Source organism: Cavenderia fasciculata, assembly GCF_000203815.1.
Source record: "Cavenderia fasciculata unplaced genomic scaffold Scf_Dfasci-F-a-11f03.f1-5, whole genome shotgun sequence".
Classification (NCBI taxonomy): Eukaryota; Evosea; class Eumycetozoa; order Acytosteliales; family Cavenderiaceae; genus Cavenderia; species Cavenderia fasciculata.
In genome coordinates, this window is record NW_004457718.1 from 162767 (window position 1) to 181922 (window position 19156).

Here is a 19156-nt window from a genome sequence, read left to right on the forward strand (position 1 = left end):
TATTTTATTTTTATAAATAAAAAAATCATAAAATATAATGTATTGAAGTTCATTAAAGTTGAGTAGATCGTTAGAATTTTTATCATTTATTGATTCAACAAATAATATTATGCTATGATTAAATCTCAAACGTTACAAAGAGAGAATGACGCTTTAAAAAAAGAGAGAGGCCGTTTGAAGAAGGAGCTGCAACAAATAAAAGGGCGTAGGGGACTCAATCAGATAGATGGACGAGAATGGGAAATTGAGGAGCTGAAGAATTCCAATGCATCTTAATGAACGTTGCCAGGAATTAGAAGATTCCAATACATCCCTTAATGAACGTTTCCAACAATTAGAAAAAGTATAGTATTCTATTATGTCCACAGTAAGTAGTGAACATTCAATGTTGGTCGCGCATTTTTACAAGAAAAAAAGACAACAACCAAAATAACTCTGGTTTCATTGAGGTAGTTTGTTTCATTAGTTAGTTTATTGCTTTAATTAATGAGATAGAGATAGATATATATATATAGAGAGAGAGAGAGAGAGATAGAGAGAATGACATCAGTCGAGAAAATACTTATTCAAGGGATACGTAGTTTCGATTATAAAGAACCAAGTGTCATTGACTTTTATAAACCATTGACTTTGATCGTCGGTGTCAATGGTGCTGGCAAGACAGTATGTACATACTATCAAACATACAGTTGATGGAGTTGATCATTAACAATATTATATTATATTTGTTTGTTTGTTTGTTTGTTTTAGACGATTATAGAATGTTTAAAATATGCAAGTACAGGTGAAATGCCACCAAACTGTTCGAATGGTCAAGCATTTATTCATGACCCAAAGATTGCAGGAGAGGCAGAAGTAAAAGCACAGATCAAACTTAGATTCAAGACACCTAATGGTAAGCCTATCGTAGCTGCTCGGTCAATGTCGCTGATACAAAAACCACACAACAAACAAGAGTTTAGACAGATTGATTCGTCGCTACAGAGTTTCAACAATGATGGGCAAAAAGTGAGCAAGAGTTATCGATGCAGTGATCTCGACAAGGAAATACCAGAGTTGATGGGTGCTGCCAAACCAGTTCTCAAAAACGTTATCTTTTGTCATCAAGAAGAGTCCAATTGGCCACTCTCTGAAAGTGCAAAGCTAAAGGTCAAGTTTGATGAAATCTTTAGTGCCGTTCGTTACACCAAAGCTCTCAAATCAATCAAAGATAAAAAGAAAGAATTAAATACTCAACTTAAAGAATTTAAATTGAAATTGGAAGTTGTTGATACAAATAGAGAACATGCTCATCGAGTAAGTTAAACAATCCCTGTCACAATTAATTGTTCAATTTCTAATTATATTTTTTTTTAAACTATTAGTTAACAAAAGAAGTAAAACAAATGGAGAATCAAGTTGTTTCATTAAAAGATTCAATTCAAAGAATGAATGAACAGTTGGGACAGAAAAGAGAGATTGTTGAAAAGATTGCAAGAGCAATGAAGAATGTTGATTCGGTGATTTCAGAGGTACAGGTAATGGAAGCAAGAAAGAATGAAATGGAAAGAAACAAAAATCAAATCTACAATTCATTGGTAGAGGTGTTTGAGGAGCCAGATGAAGAGTTGGTGTTTATGATCAAGGGATTCGATGAAGAGGTTAATAGAATGCATTCAGCCTATCAAGAACTATCAGAGAATCAAGCAAGACTTGTACAGGAAAAGGAACAAGCTGCAAGAGAGATGAATAGATTGGCTGTTGAAAGTGGTCAAGCCAAAGCATCTTTGACTACAAAAAAGAAAAATGAACAAGAACGTGATGCTCATATTAGTGACCTAGTCAAACGATATCATATCATCAATGGTGAAGATGATACAAATCCATCGATTGACCAATTACTTGGGTTACTCGCAACCAAATTTCAAGAAATCAACAGTATGATTGAAGAAGATAGAAAGAGTAATCAAGAGAGTCTCTCATCGATACAAGAAGATTTAAACAATCAAACTGGTAAAAGACAAACACTTCGTGAGAGAATACATCAATTCTCTACTCAAATCGATGACAATAACCAAAAACTAAACAACTATGACAAAGAACGTACAAGTGTAATCAACCTAAACAAAAATCTAGAAGCATTTGCTCAACAATCAAATGTTTTACAAGATGAAATAGAACAACTAGAACAAACAACTGCCAATAGTAATAATCAATCATTGATCACTGCAAAGACAGAAGAAAAGAAATCAATTGAACAACAAATGGAAATATCAAATGACGAAATTAGAAAAATGTCATCTCATGCAACCATCATTTCAAGAATCAATCAACTTAAAAAAGATATCCTCTCCAAACAACAATTAATCGATTCAAAACTACAAGAGAATCAAGTGCAATTAAAACAGATTCTAGGTTCAAATAACCAACCAAAAGTCAATGGATTATTTCAACAATTGATCAAATCAAAAAAGGAATTGGATGAATCCTTGTCGATCAAACAAGAGGAATTTGATGATATCAATGATCAATTAAATCGTTCAGAAAATGAACTTCGACTCTATCGTGATGAATTGTCAAAGAAAAATCAACAATTATCAACTATTAAACCAAAACTTTCAATTTTGGATCAAGATGAATTAAAAGATTTATCAAAATCAATTTCAATTTTAAATTTAAAATTACATAAATTAGAAAAGTAAGAAAATAGAAAAAAAAGAAAAAGAAAAATATTAATACTTTTAATTTACAAGAAATTATGCAATTTTAGAATCAGAAGATATATTATATAAAGAATATATAGAAAAAGCTCATGATGAAAAAGAATGTGCATTGTGTGAAAAAGAATTAAATGAAGAATTACCACAATTTGTAGAGAAACTACAACAACATACACATGATATCCCACTTAAATTGGAAGATATCAAAAAAGAAATGAACCAGACTAGAAAACGTTATGAACAATTGGAAGCAATCAAACCTCAATACGACATTTATATTCAATTGTCAGAGACTGAAATACCACAACACAATAAGAGACAAGAAGAGATTTTAAAAAGTATTTCAAGTTTGGAACCAACTCGTCAACTCGTTACCACTGAACTCAATGAAATTAAATCAAAAAGAGAAAATTGTAACAAAATGCTATTGATTGCCGAAAGATTGGATCAGGTACAAAAGGAATCACTCGAATTAGAGGCAGATTTAAAATCAACTTCTAGTCAAATACAAAATGATAGTTTGATCGATCAAAATGAAACTCTAGAGTCGAAAATGTCAAGATATGATCAACTTCAAAAAGAAATAGCAGTCTTGTCACGTTCTATTGACGATCTATCAAATCAATCAAAGAAATTGGCAGAAACTTTAATGTACAAAAAACAACAACTCTTATCCTTAAAAGAAAAATTATCAAATCAAAAAGGTTCAGAACAAATTTTAGAAAGAATTAAACAATCTGAAATTGAAACAAATAATATTATTTCACAATTGACAAAAAATTTACAGGCAAGTAAAAAAAACAAAACAAAAAAAAGAAAATAATAATATATATTTTATTAACTACTTATTTTTATTTTTTAGTCAACAAAACAAGAAATGAAAGAATTGGGATCATTAATTGAAATTAAACAAAAAGAAATGCAAGAAAAAACATTAGAGAATGAAACTAGAAATAGAGAGTTGGTACAAGAAAAGACGATATTTGAACGTAAATTGCATCAATTAAGATCGGTGATTAATCAAATTGCGAGTGCAGGAGATGTTGAATTAAAGCATAAAACTATTGTGGAAGCAATCGAAACGATTGGTGTACAAATTTCAACGGTTGACCAAGACATGGCTACTGGTAGTGGACACTTGGAAGCAATTAAAAGTCAATTGAGCGAACGTGACAAGGCCAAGCGAGCCATCACAGACAACTTGCAATACCGTCAACTCAAGCTAAACATTGAAACAATGTTGAACCAAATCCAGAGAAAAAAGGATGTCATTGGCTCAATGATCACTGCCGAAGATGCTGCCAATCATAAAAGTCTATCTGCCGATATTAGCGTTTTAAAGAGTCGTGTTGATCAATCGACAGGTTCCGTTGAAGCACTCGAACAACAAAAGAGAAATCTTACACAAGAACTCAACAAACCTGTCTACAAGACTGTCGATGAAGTGTATCGTGACTTGTTGGTTCAAATTGAAACATTGGATTTTGTCAACAAGGATATGGATAAATATTACAAGGCGTTGGACAAGGCGTTGATGAAATACCATACACTCAAGATGGAAGAGATCAACAAGACCATAAGAGAGTTGTGGCAATCGACCTACAAGGGCAATGATATCGACACGATCGAGATTCGCTCAGAAGAGGCAACTGGTGCCAAAAAGACACTCAACTACCGTGTGGTCATGGTCAAGGGTGAGGTTGAACTCGATATGCGTGGTCGTTGTAGTGCCGGTCAAAAGGTGCTTGCCTGTCTTATTATTCGTTTGGCATTGGCCGAAAACTTTTGTTCAAGTTGTGGTATCTTGGCACTCGACGAGCCAACCTCGCATTTGGATCGTGCCAACATTGAAAGTTTTGCTACCGGTCTTCTCAACATTATCGAAGCACGAAAGAATCAACGTGGATTCCAACTCATTATCATTACTCACGATGAAGAGTTTGTTCAATACTTGTCTCGTGGCAATTTTGCAGATTATTATTGGCGTGTCACCAAAGATTCAAATCAACATACCTCTATTGAAAAGAAAGAAATTTCTAAAATCTAAAAAAATAAAGGAAAAGGAAAAGAAGAAAAAGAATCCAAGTTCTTCTTGTGTTTGTATAGATATAAATATAAATATATTCTCGATCTTGAGACGATCTTTCGAAAGGTTCGTTTTCCAATGGGAAGAAGAAGGAAGGAAGGAAGGATGCGGAAGTTATTTTTGTAATGTGTTGAGAAAAAAAAATCCAAAACAAGAAAGGAAAAGATTGGAAAGGAAAATAAGAAACGGTTTTTTGGTCCTCTGCTGAGGACGAATCTGCCTCTCTTTTTTAATCCGCCAAAGTCGAAAAAGATTGCAAAACCGTGTCTTTGAGAAAAAAATTAATTTGGTTTTTTTTTTTTTTTTTTTTTTTTTTTTTGTTCGATCATCCCCCGACAACCCTCAACCCAATTTTGATAGACAGGCGTCTAAAGAGATAACATAACTACATAACTTATTCTATTAGCAAACACAAACAAACAAAACTATCATCTTCATCTATCTATATATATATACTTTTTTTTTCGAGGCATTGTTCATTGTATTATTTATTTATCTATATTTTTTTTTTTTAGAGGCGTTCTTTTCACAGGATTTAATACTTTGTAATAACAAACAAACAAAACAAACAAACACGAGGATTTAACAACAAGCAACACAAGAATAAGTTATATCTATATTTATCTATCTTTCTATCTATCTATTCAAATCACATTATACAAAGTCTGAAACTTTAGTAAACAGTTTATAAATAGAACAAACAAACAAATTAATTAATTGACTACAAGACCCAACCAACAACAGCAAAAAAGACTAGTTTTATCTGTATCTATCTTTTATTTATTTTTTTAATTTTTTAATTGTATCATCTCTCTCTTTCTCTGCTGCCTTCACAAACAAATACTACAGCTATTCAATTATAATCGTTACACCAACCAACAACATATCTTTTTTTTTTTTTTTTTTTTAATCTTAGTATATACTCCTTTTCTTCTTATTCAATTTCTTCTCAAGAGATATCTTTTGATCGATTTATAAAAAGGAATGATGACAAACCATGTAGGTTGTTTTACTTCCTCGAGTGAGGCAAAACAAAAGAGTAAAGAAATCGATAAGAATATCAAAAAGGAAAGCACAAGCAATGTTTTAAAACTTTTATTGTTGGGTAAGTCATAACATGATATTCAGCTTTTAAAAGTATCTTCTTATATTAATTAATTATAAATTGTTTCATTTAGGTGCAAGTGATTCAGGTAAATCTACATTATTCAAACAAATGAAAATTATTCAAGAAGATAATGGTGGATTTACAAAGGATGAATTGGTTGCCTGTCGTGGCTTTGTCTATGAGAACATTATCAGTCAGATGAATGTATTGTTGGAAGAGATGTATTGTGATAGAAACAAATTGTCTACTACCACTGTCAGTGTAGAATCTGGAACAAGTGGCATAAACAATCAACCAAATACAAACGACAACCTCAACAACACTAATAATTTTGACTATAATGGTGAATCATCAAGCCATGATTCAACTGTCAACATGAAGTTATATATTAATGAACAACCACAACAACAACAACAACATCAACAACCAGAAAACACCACCGATAAAAAGGAAATTTTATATTTCCAAGACCCTTCCAACTTTGAAAGAGCTGCCAGAGTCATGCAGGCATACCAATTGCTTTTGGTCAACGAATTCACTTCCACTTGGACTCCCATTATCCAAGATATAAAAGAATTATGGAAATCAAAGGAAATCCAATATCAATTCAATACTCGTGAAGATGGAACAAAATATTTTCATTTACATGATTCAACTCCATAGTATGTAATAATATTCATATTTATATATTTATTTAATTTATTAATTTATTTTGATTTATTTTTTTAGTTTTTTAAATAATATAGATTATTATTTAAATGAAGATTTTTTACCAACTGAACAAGATGTATTGAGAATTAGAACCAAAACAACAGGAGTCACCGAGGCAGATTATCTATTTAGAGGATTGAGATTCAAGATGGTAGATGTAGGAGGACAAAAGAGTTATCGTCGAAAATGGATCCACTGCTTTGATAATGTCTCTGCCGTCTTGTTTGTAGCATCACTCAATTCCTACGACCAGGTTCTCGAAGAAGATGGTACTACCAATCGTCTCCAAGATTCTTTGTCTTTGTTTGGTGAGACTTCCAATTCAACATGGTTCACCAATAGCACCATCGTTCTCTTCCTCAACAAATCTGATTTGTTCCGCGAGAAGATCAAGAGAATCCCCCTCTCAAAGTACTTCCCCGGGTATACCGGCCCCAACAAGGCAAAGGATGCCGCCACCTATATTTTCAACCTTTTTAATTCGCAATTCAAACAACGTCGACAACTTTACTTCCATATCACCTGTGCTATCAATACCAAAGATATCAAATTTGTTTTTCAATCAGTTGTTGATGATTTATTAAAGAAATCTTTACAAATGTTTGTATATTAGAGAGAAAACTCAAATCAGTTTTTTTTTTTATTCACACAAAAGTTATATACATATATTAATTATTTTTTATTTTAACAAATAATAACAATAATAACAAATAATAACAAATAATATTTATTTATTTATTTATATTTATTTATATATTTATTTATATATTTATGTCAAATTTATAATCAATCACCACCAAAAACAAAAGGTTTTAAACTAGTTACCTTTCCCATATCAAGTTGTCTCTTTTCCAAATTTTTTGAATTCTTTAAAAAAGATATTAAACCTTGTAAGTAATAAATTATATTATATTTATTGATAATTAACTAACCCCCTTATTCTCACAATAGATAAAAGGTAAACTTGTACAACCATTTGGTATTTCTTTTGAACATCAAGATAACTTATTTCTACTCGATTGGAATAAAGCAATTGAATTATATCTTTTTATTATCGTTCAACAATGTAATGTCTCTTTTTTTTTTATTAATTCTAATTTAAAAGTTTTTCTTTAAAGTTTTTAAACTTTAAAAAAGACTCTTCATTGGTTTAAGGATTTATTTAATGTTTAAGAATTAATTCTAGATCAGAATAATTTGTAGAATAGATTCTGTGCAATTGAAGATTCTTGATCAAGAATTCAATTGGACATACTTGGAACTTGGTGGATTGTTTGGTTTTTACAACTTGAGACCATTGTTCATCTGTAATATTGGCTGGCTTGGTGGCAAGGAGTGATTGTTTGGTCTTTCCAATAAAACCGAGTTGGTCGACGATGGAATGATCAATAAGCTTTGACATGGCCTCCTTTGTATCTAGTCTAACAATACCAAGGAATTTACGAACAGCTGATTGGTCAGCAAAGTAACGTGATCCATTGAGTAAGTTGAGTTGGACGAGTAGAGGGTTCAAGAGTTCTAATCTTGCTGTGGTGGGAAGAGGAGTGTGTAGGGTAGTAAAATATTCTTCATTCTTTCTCATCAATGAACCATGTGGAATGGTTTGATGGAGTGATCCATAAATAATCTCTTGATCTACATTTCTATGATGTTGGTCATTTGTTTGATGTACATTTACCAATTTATTGATTTCTCCCATCAAACAATTTGCTAAAAAAAAATAAATAAAATTAATATTATAATAAATAATTTGTTTTTTTTAAATTTACCTTCGGCCATTGAAACTAAAACAATAAATGGTTCTTTATCTCTATCATCTGAAACATTCCATAAAACTAGACAATAATTGAGTGGTCTTTGGAATTCATCATCATATTGAATCTTATCAAAGTTGAAAGAGGTTGATTTTTCGACGGCATTGATAAAATCTTTGGTCACCTTGATGTTTAAACTAAATGGTGTAGTTGCACTGGTGAGCGAGTGGCTAGAGGATCCGTCGAGAGATTCGACCAGGTTGAAAAGACTAGTATTTCTGTACATCTCTTTGACTTCAAAGATAAAATCTTTATAGAATCTCGAGTGAACATCCAATGTCTTTTTACCAGTGACAAGATCCATAAGTAATTGAGTTTGAATGTTGGCTGGACATGCCTTTCTTACACCTGGTGGTTGTTGAACCGATTCGAGTTCAATTTCAATTTCAAACTCTCGTTCTTGTTCCTCGTCGACTGGTGAGCTGTAGATCTTGACATCGTTGACCAGTTGCTTTGAACGTTGTGCAATTTCTTTGAGGAATTGGTAGTATTGACCCTTTTCATACTCTTTAGTTTCATGAGGGATGGTTCCATCAGAGTTGATGTCTTGTACGAATCGATAGGTCATTGACGAAGCTTGGTTTTCAATCACCTTGGATGCCAAGTACTCTTTGTGTTGGCCACAGTACATAGACTCGAGACGAGTGACCTCTGGAAGTGACGATAAACGAGTAAATGCCTTTCCATGTTTGACCAATTGCATGGCCGATTGTAAACGGGCGTGTAACATTCCTTGGTGACCCCAGTGTCCAAATGCAGCGACATTGGTCTCAATGGTGTTGTTGATGGTCCAATGAAGAATGTCAACGACTCTTGGTGAAACATTGAGTTGTTCTGGGATGACAAACGAGACAGTATGACCCTTGCCAAGCTTTCTCATTCTCATACAAGCCTGAAGGAGTTTCTCTTTGGTCATCTTTGCACCAATAGTTACAAGACCATGAGAGTGTGTGGGAAGTTTAATATCAACACCACGAGTGTGATAATCGTCTAAATAGACAATAACACGATCCAATCTTTCGGAAAATGGTGATTGACTAAAAAGGAATTTCTTTCCATCACGATCGATTGATGTCAATTTATCATTTTCGAAAAAGAGTGCTCCATCAATCTTTGATTGTGGTGTCTTGGCTAACCAATTTCTTGCTACTTGTTCATTTGTTTGTCCAATCATTAATGCACCAGCATCAATTAATACATTTGTAAATGAATTATTGTTGTTGTTGTTTGGTTTTGTTGTCATCTTTTGAGTAATATCTTCACCAAGTTTTAAAATGGAAACCTGATTTTGTTGATCATTTTGACCAAGAATATAATTCAATACTTGAACATTGGTATATTTGAGTTGATTCATTTCACTCTGTTGAATGGTAAGAGGATAGAGACATTTAGTATCATTGGTACCACTAAATCCACAAGAGATGTATTGTTTTCTTTCATCTTTTGGATTAACCAAATCCCATGGGTTGGCAAATAGTTTGGATGGATATTGTTTGGTTTCAAATGGGAATACCAATTCATTCAACCAGAAATTGATGACTCTACAATTGTAACGGAAGAGGGTATGGAGATGACGAATCAAGGAAATGTCAGAACGAACAACACACTTGATATCACGGTATTTTGGTTCGATGGTTTGATCGTAATCGGTCCAAGTACGATAGATATCCGATGCTTGAGTCTTGTGGAAGGTGAGTAAACGATAAAGAGCCTTTTTAAATTGTTTAAAGGTGAGGCCTTGATTATAGTAGGAGATGTGTGTGAGAATCATGGCAAACTCTGGATGTCCAAATTCACTAGTTTCAGAGGGTGTGTCCTTGGCACGGTAGGGGACAGCAAGAAGAGTGGAACTGTCACCATTTTGTTGTGATGACATGGACGAGGAGGCACTTGATCTAATACCATAATGATTGGACCAAATCTTTTGAAGGGCATGCAACAAGACATCGTTGGAGAACAAACCACGATAGATATAGATTCTATTGAGGATCGATTCGTCATTCGTCATATCCTTGATAATTCTTTGGTGACGAACATGTACCTCTTCTTTAATGTCTGCATCGATCCAACAGAATGCTTCCAAAACACCCAACTTTTCCTTCGATGCGTTGAATGGTAGAGTACGCATCATTCTCTTCATTAACTGGTGCATCAACTTTCTACCTTCATCAAAGTCATAGACAACAATGGTTGGGTATTGTTGAGAGTTGTTTGATCTAAATTCAATCTTTTTCTTGTCGATTGCTCTAAAGTCTAGATTCTTGAGTTCAGATAGTACCTCTTGGATAACCTTCCAACGGTCTGATCCACCATCCAAAGGTATTTTCGATCCAGTTGGATAGAGTAGTTGGTAGCGATGCGAGAGAATCTCATCGCACTCATCCATAATGTCAAAGATGTGTTCGTCCCAATATCTAAGTACACCTTCCATCGATGTCAAACGGTCAAAGTTGAGTTTCCAATAGAGTGCAAACGAGAGACGATGCTCTGGCGTACACAAGATGATACCTTGGCGTTTGTGGCATTGTTCAAGATTGGACATGATCTTTTCAATGTGCTCATTGGTGATGAGTGACCCCATCTCACGCTTGAATGGATAGAGATAGATTGGACGATTAAGAATAGCAGATCCTAAACGCATTTGGAGATCGTGAACCGATGTTTGGAGCAGCGATGGAAGAACATTGACACGAGCAATACTCTTTTTGTTGGACATGGCCAAACACATGATTGGGAGAATGACCGATGTCTTTCCTTCACCCATTTGCAATTGAATACATTCATTTTGGTCTGCACTCATCAATTTGATTGCAATATCGGCTTGGATGTCTCTAATCCAAATGGACTGTTCCAATTCAAATACCAACCATGACGGGTATTCTTCCAATGACCAAGTTCTAGTGGTACGGTTATGAGATAATTCTTGAACGAGGTCTTCGTCAGTACTAGCCTCTCTACATCTTGCAATCTTTTGTAGATAGGTTTGAAGGAGGATGTGGACACCAATCAACTTGTATATTTCCTCTGGGATGGTCTTTTCCTTGGAGTTTTTAGATTGATTTAAAAATGAATTCATACCAGCTGCATATTGATCGTTTTGAGAGAGGTGGTGGACAGTGTAATGGTTGATAAAATCTCCATACACAATCTTTGGAACACACTTTCTCCAACAACCAGCTGCAAGATACATCTTATCAGCAGTATCAGTCGATCCAAGATAATATTCTTCAATCAACTTCCAAATTTCCTTTGATTGATCCTCAACACGTTTTTGAATCTTGGCAAGTTTCTTTTCCAATGACTCTTGTCCAAGTGGTTTCTTGAGTGGAACATTGAATTTCTCGATCAAAGATTCCTTGCTTTCATTTAAATCTTGATAAAACAATCTCTTCATTTCAATCATTGAATTTTCTTTTTGATTAAAGAATTGATCCAAATAAATAGAGTTGGTCTTGTTTTTATCTTGATAATCTTTCAGACATTCAGAGAAATAGGTTTCTATCACCTTGTCATAACCATTACTCCAAATTTTAAACCATTTTCTAACTTTTAAATCTCTTACATCCAATATATCTGAATCCCAATTCATTCTATGTTGTAATTCTTCACATTCAATTGATTCAAATTCAATTACTAAAATAAATAAAAAAGAGAGAAAGAAAGAAAGTTAATATAAATATTATTATTATTATTATTATTTTCTATTTTTTTACCATTTGGTTTATCTTGATCTTTATAAAAGATTGGAATTTGATTTGATTTTTGATTTGGTTGATTTGGATTTAAATTTAATATACGAGAAACTAGAGCAAGAAATTTCTTTAGTTTAGAATTTGAAGCCCAAATCTTGATAGTTTCACTCAACCAATTATTGAATCTTAGAGTGTCTGGTAGATAAAGACTATGGATATTGGGAGGATTAAAACCAACAACTTCAACTGGAGCAACGATAATATCGGGACTAGATGGATCATTCTCCCAACTGTGTTGTACGAGGATGGCATCATAGATTCTTTGTGCTTCATTTTGGGGAACTGAACTATGGTGAGTCTTTAATTGTTCGGTGATATATTCAGTGAGCTTGAATCTTGAAAAGGTTTCTTTGGGGTTTGTCCATATCAATTGAGGGATGATAGCAGACGACCCCATTTCTTGACGTGGTGGTGAGTAGGTTGGAGAGGGTGGTTCGACAAGTTGAACCCTTTGTTGTAGCACTAAATAAAAGAATTGATCCAAAAACAAGTTCTCCATGTGGAAATAGATTTGAAGATAGGTCAATGTATATTTGAACTTTTCTCTTAGCATCTTGTCCTTGTTTGCTTGTGTGGCCATGTAATACAATGATGTCCAGTACTTGCTAAATACTGTATCTTTTTTCTCTTGGTCGAGTGACCCCGTAAACGATATAATGTCATCAAACTCTTTGACAAACTCTGGTCCGTGCATATTGAGGAAATCGCTCTTTTCAAGTGTCGCAAGTGGTGACAAGGAATGATCCAACGAGTCAATATGGAGGTTTGGATGATCGACAATTCTAGTGACCCTCGCAGAGTAGTTGGCATACTGAGATGGCATGGTCAGAGCAATCGTTTCAAAACTAACCTTGATACGATCCAATACATCTTGACTTGGAAGTATATGAGGTGAGAATAAATGTCTATTACGATAATATGAAGCTTGGTTCAATTCCAATGATTCAATCAATTCGAATTTCCATTCTTTTTCTTCTTCTTCAAATGATAATGGTTTTTCTTCAGTTTCATCTTTGTTATCTCCTTCTTCTTGTTGTTCATCTTCACTCAATCTTGTATCTGGAACAATTGGATTGATTGAAGTAGGTTTTGAAGGCCAAAGGAACTTTATAGAGTCATTACCCTTGACAATATCATCTACGACCAAAGCAATGACATCTTGTGTGACTGGATGAGATAGTTGGGGGTGCTTGAAATCGACGTGTTGGAGAACTGTATGACCGGGACCCGAGTGATTGGGAATGGCATAGCGACGAGGGGCAACATCCTTGATTCTCTTGAGAATCGATAATTGTTGGTCAGTGTATTGAACATTGTTTCTAAAGCTTTGAAGTTGAAGAATGGCACATTCAAGACCTGTCAACCCAGTGAATGGATCAGGGAATGCCGAAGAGGTCATGAGATGAGCATAGGCTAAATGTAAATGAGCAGTACTATCTGATGCCTTGACCAATCTAGTTTGTTTATCCAAATCATAGATAAAGTAACTTGGATATTGAAGTGCACCAACATCAGTATCTGATATATTAAAATATCTACTACGTTCAACTGAGTTGGAAGAGGAGGATGAAGAAGAAGAGGAAAAGGAAGTAGATGATTGTGCATCTTCATCATCATCGTTTTCATTGTCATTGTCAATGTCATCCTCATTTTCAGATGAAGAAGGATCAATTTCTTCAAATTCATCTTCATCTAGTTCTTTTACAATTTCATCGTCTAGATTATTAATTCTTTTTCTTCTTCTTTCACTAACCTCTAATGTAAAAGGTTGAGTAAGAAGTTGTTGTGACAATCCATTAATGTATGAGAAATCTTCAATTGAATCTCTTTCTCTTTGAGGTGGGAATGATTCATCTTGTTCATTGTATTGGTCATCGTCATCTTCCTCTTCGACACAACCAAAACGTTCAAATTCAGATTTAATACCAATCTTTGCATTTGGAATGATTACTTTTGTCTTGTCGGCTGTCGAGTGTTGCAATATTAATTGAGTCTCCAAACCAATGAGTGTTCCAATATTTTGGTTCTCTGATATTCTATATCCACTGTATTGTACCGATTCAATGACACCCAATTTACAATTGACCTTGAAATCCAAACGATATTGGTACAAATGAACATTGTATGACTTTTCACTATCCTCTTGACTGATTTCATAAACATGAATGTGATCCTCATTTTCCAATTTAAACAGTTGTTCAATATCTTCCTTTAAATCACCATCTACTTTGACTAGTAGTTTGTTATTATCGGTTCTCTTGATGGTTCCACGACCCAAATCACCAATATATTTAATGGGTTGTTGATTAAACATAGAGAATTTGGTTGTTCTAAATTCGATCATTTGTTTCTTGGCATCCAACCAATGAGAATATTCATCCTCCAAAACCAAAGGTAGGAAATCAAAATGTTGATGATCAATCAAATAAAATTGATCTCCATTTTCATGAATTTCACATACTCCTATAGAATGTTGATCATCATCTCCAAATAATTGTTGTCCTTCTCTAATAAAAAATTCATAACTTTTTCCTGAATATTTTCTAATTGTTCTCCTATAAAAAATAAAAAAAAATAAATGATTATTATTATATATTTTTTTGTTTTGTTTTTTATATCTTTCTTACCATCTATTTTTTGAAATATTAATAACTTCAAAAATACTAGTATCAAATAATCTTTTAAAAAGATAATGAGATTCAATTTCAATTGGTAATCTTTTAATAGATTCACCATTGATTAATAGCGAACCAGTGGCAATATTGATTTTAATTTTGGTTAAACCATTATTATAATCACATTCCCATTCATCACTAGTCATAAATCTCTTCCAAACATTAAACAATTGTAATGATGTCTGATCATTGTTACCTCCTTCATACCAATATTGCAAGATGATTTTCGATAGCAATATAGAATTTGAATCGACTGTTTTATGAACCTGTTTACTACGATGATGGGCGATAATATCAACCTTGGTCATGAGATAATCAAACTGTTCTTGTTCTTCCAACTCGTTTGATAGTTTTTTACCCAATCGTTCATTGTAAAATGTGTTGTTGTGGATGGTGATGAGAGCACCTACAAGATCGACAATACCAGTGAATTGGTTGTCTTGTTGGTTGACAAGCGGGTCGATTCTAGAATCGGGCAAGTTGTACAATTGAAAATCATAGGTGAGTACGATGGCTGTACAAGCATAAACCAGCTTTCTTCGGTACATTTCCAAAACCTCTGAGCTGTGGTTGGCACTACGAAGCGATTGATCGGTGAGTTGCTTCAATGTCTCTACCCACTCTTTTGCAATCATTCTACACTGGAGTAGCAAGAGGATGAGCGTTGATTGGTTGGTCTGTGACTGTTTGCTGTTATTTAGAATATAGGATACCAATTGGATGATGGCCAACAAAAGGTTATGACCATCCCAATTCATTCTACTTTCCTCGAGCAAACGAGAGATGGTGACACCAAGCAGTTGGATCACTTGGTCGTCACCCCAACTCTCCTTCCACGGACGTATGGGTGTCGAAGGAATCGAGTTGTGAGACATGGTCGACGTTTGGGCCGGACCAGCCTTGAAAAGAGTCTGTTGCACGAGTACGAGGAATGCAAGACTATTGAGATCGTTTCCATCCTCTGACAGATAACGAAGAAGATTTCTAACATGCAAGAATCCACCTCCACTACGAAGTTGACCAAATTTGATATAATCGTATGGTCTCATACCAAGAGGTGCCTTGCACTGTGTTGCCAATACTTGATTTTCATCAATAATATCATTATCAATAATCCATTGTAATGGATTAATCTCTGCACTAACCAAACCATTCACCATTTGTTTGTTTAATTTCTCTTTTTGATCCTTTTCAATTTTCTTTTTTAATTCATTCTTGTTTCGGTGGTGGTTTGGTTTGTTTGAAGAGGATGAAGAAGAAGGAGGGATTGGTAATTTGAAAATAAATTTCTTTTTAATATGTAACCAATTTGATATTTCTGGTACACCTTCATCAGCACCAAAAGTGATCTTGGATGGATGTCTCTTACTATCTGCAACAATCTCCTTTTCAGTTGTATTTAATACAACCAATTGTTTATCATTTCTATATTTACGTGCATATTGACTACGCAACAATACCAATGGTAATTCATTATTCCATCCTTGTTTTGATATCCAAAAATCAACCATCTTTTTTGGTAATTTTGTATCTTTACCTCCTGAACAAAATTCTGCCAATATCTAAATAAATTAAAAGTAAATAAAATAAATTAATAAATAAATAAATAATATTTGTTTGTTTTTTTTTTTTCTATTACATACAGCAAAACAATCTCTAATAATTCTAAAATCAGAATAACGAGTAAGGAAATTTTCAAAAATAACAATATTTGCTTGATCATCATTCTTTGGTAAATATCTTTCAAAGGGAGTAATTTTTTGATCACGAGCCTTTTTAATCTTGTCTTGAAGTGATTTTTGTGGATCTAGTTTGTGTTTGGCTTCGAGACCTTGGATTTCGTGACGAAGTTGCTTTTGAAGGTTTCTAAAATCCTCTTCCTTTTCGAGAGCACGACGATTGTCGTCTTGTCGTCTCTTTAGCAAGTCATTGGTGAGATGTTTCTTGGCCCATGGAAGTGCAAGACCATACTCGCCAACACCAAAGATAGAGTGGTCGCCATTACTCTGCTTGCATTTACGAAGAAGAAAGTACTTTTCCAAATCGTGCAATTGGTTTGTCTCCCATTCATAGGCGACCATAACATGACTGAGTACATCGACATTGATAAAGATGGGGATACTAGTGTACAATTGTGGGTCTTGACAACGATACCCAACAACAAAGTCCAATGTAGCAACCAGCGTAAATGAAAAGAGTGCTATTCTGCTGTACAAAGCTGGGTCACGTTCATAGTGTTGACTGGCGACCTTGATGTAGTTTTTGAGTAATCCATAGATATCCGAGGAGGACGAACTGACACTGATCAATTCTGGTCGCTTTAGCCAAAGGGTATTGATCAAAAATTCGAGGTCGTTTAAAACGACCGTTCGAAGTAGCCAGTCTTGACAATCGCACAAATCGGCCATTCTGTCATACACCTCCCTCAGAATACGGTCTGCTCGTTGGTCGGCCATATTACTCGGTACTTTGGTTGGTACTGAGCTATACGACGCACCACTGCTACTTTCATTTTGTTGTTTTCTCTGTCTAGGTTTTCTTCGTTGGTTTGCCGATGAAGATGTCGAAGCAGCAGCAGGTTTCTGTGTGGATGGAGCAGCGGCTGGTTGCTTGGGAGTGACTGGCTTGGTTAAAAGTTGTTGGATTTGTTCACGAGCAGAGTCTTTGATTTCAGTGAAATCAAACACGGTTGTAAAGTCTTGAGAGTCGTTGAACCCCTGGCAAATGCTGTCAACGTTGCCATACCAATTACAACGCTCGACAAATTGATTCCAGTCCTTGTTGAACCGACTCGACAAGCTCTCAGAGACACGACTGGCATAGTTGATAGCATGTTCGTACAACTCTTCATTGGAATCGTTCATTAACTTTTCGGACCGTTTTGCAAGCTTGGCAGTGACTTGGAAAAAGTTGGGATCCAATGAAACTACATGTTCGGCCACAAAACTCATAAAGCATAACATCATTGATTTATAAACAATATTGTTTGGATTTGACTGAGAACACGACCCTTCTTCTTTTTCTACTTCTTCCTCTGATTCAAATGAACCATTCTCTAAGAATAAAAGATGAATAATTGATTTGATACCAATCCAAAGAGGTGATCTTCTCCATGGTACTGAATCTTTGGATATTCTGTCATCATCATCATTTCCTCCAAGATCTTCGCCACATGCAGATTCTTCGAGTTCGACTTGGTGGGGAAGTGGGGATATAATCTCTGGTCTGACACTTTTGACAAGTGTGACTGCATGGCTGTCGAGTTGCACGCCACCATTGGACATGGAAGGAATCAACCATTCACTGAGTGCAGAGGTGACCAATCCAATCTTGGCTTCATTCTCTCCATACTTGTTGTAGTGTGTGATGGTAGTATCATTCTTTTGTGGTGGTTGTTGTCTATGGTGATGGTGTCTTCCATGATTCTTTCTATTCTTATCTCTCAAGATTTGAATATGCTTTTTCAATTCAAAAGAGATGGGGATGGGTTCTGGAACATCACGGAGTTGTACCAGATAGCTGAGGAATGCAAGAGTCAATTGGGAAGCATCCTGGGAGATGTAACTTGGATCGGGTACAGTGTGGCGGAGCTTGGTGGTAATGTTGGAGAATGACTCGATGCTTGGATACAGTGGAATGACAGACAAACGAGCACGGACAATATGCGATTGTCTATTCTTTACAAACTGGATCAACAACATACAATTTGAGTTTTTAAAGTAGATGATCAGTGGTTGAGCAGGTCCATTCTGGTGTAGATTCTCAATCTGCAATCTAATACGATCAGACAACTCCAATGCAGAAGGTGGTCTGGCAAGATCATTCTCTAATTGATCCAATACATCCAACAATGTAACACCACCAATCAATAGATTATTCTTTGGATTATCAGTACTTATTTTAGTATTGATTGAAATGTTGTAATTATTTTGATTATTATTATTATTTTGATTAGGGGAAGAAAAATCTTTTAGAAAACATTGAAATAGTTGTAATAATAATAGTTGGGCAGTATCATCATTGTCAGTCCACATAAAAGGTAGTCTTGATGCCATATATAAATGTACAAGTGCTCGGTCAATAACTACCTTGGTGTGTTGTTGAATGATTGATTGGATATTGGTTGAAGATGGTGATGATGAAGGTGATGATAATGATGGTTGTTGTTGTTCATTATGACCTCCTGTCATTGTTGAAGACCTGTTGTTACCGGCCTGCAGTGGCTGATTTGTCGTCATTATAAGCACACTGCCTTTGTTTTTGTTGTTCTTTTTATATTATGTGTTTGTTGTCTATATATATTTATTATCT

General features: G+C 34.6%; 3 protein-coding genes across 3 annotated transcripts; 2 read left to right on the forward strand and 1 right to left on the reverse strand.

Moving 5' to 3' along the window:
• Nucleotides 1-540: 540 nt before the first annotated feature.
• Nucleotides 541-4746, forward strand: rad50 (DNA recombination/repair protein; the record flags this gene model as incomplete). The annotated part of the gene is made up of 5 exons (XM_004357726.1): nt 541-663; nt 751-1296; nt 1365-2677; nt 2733-3486; nt 3562-4746. The coding sequence occupies 5 exons, from the start codon at nt 541-543 to the stop codon at nt 4744-4746; spliced, it is 3921 nt and encodes a 1306-aa protein (XP_004357783.1).
• Nucleotides 4747-5769: 1023 nt separating this feature from the next.
• Nucleotides 5770-7489, forward strand: gpaJ (G-protein subunit alpha 10; the record flags this gene model as incomplete). Its single annotated transcript, XM_004357727.1, has 4 exons — nt 5770-5890; nt 5964-6555; nt 6623-7204; nt 7483-7489. 4 exons carry the CDS (start codon nt 5770-5772, stop codon nt 7487-7489), a joined length of 1302 nt encoding a protein of 433 aa, XP_004357784.1.
• A 277-nt stretch (nt 7490-7766) lies between these two features.
• On the reverse strand, nt 7767-19083 carry DFA_00068 (uncharacterized protein; the record flags this gene model as incomplete). Its single annotated transcript, XM_004357728.1, has 5 exons — nt 7767-8314; nt 8374-12051; nt 12132-14725; nt 14798-16407; nt 16489-19083. The coding sequence occupies 5 exons, from the start codon at nt 19081-19083 to the stop codon at nt 7767-7769; spliced, it is 11025 nt and encodes a 3674-aa protein (XP_004357785.1).
• Nucleotides 19084-19156: the final 73 nt, after the last annotated feature.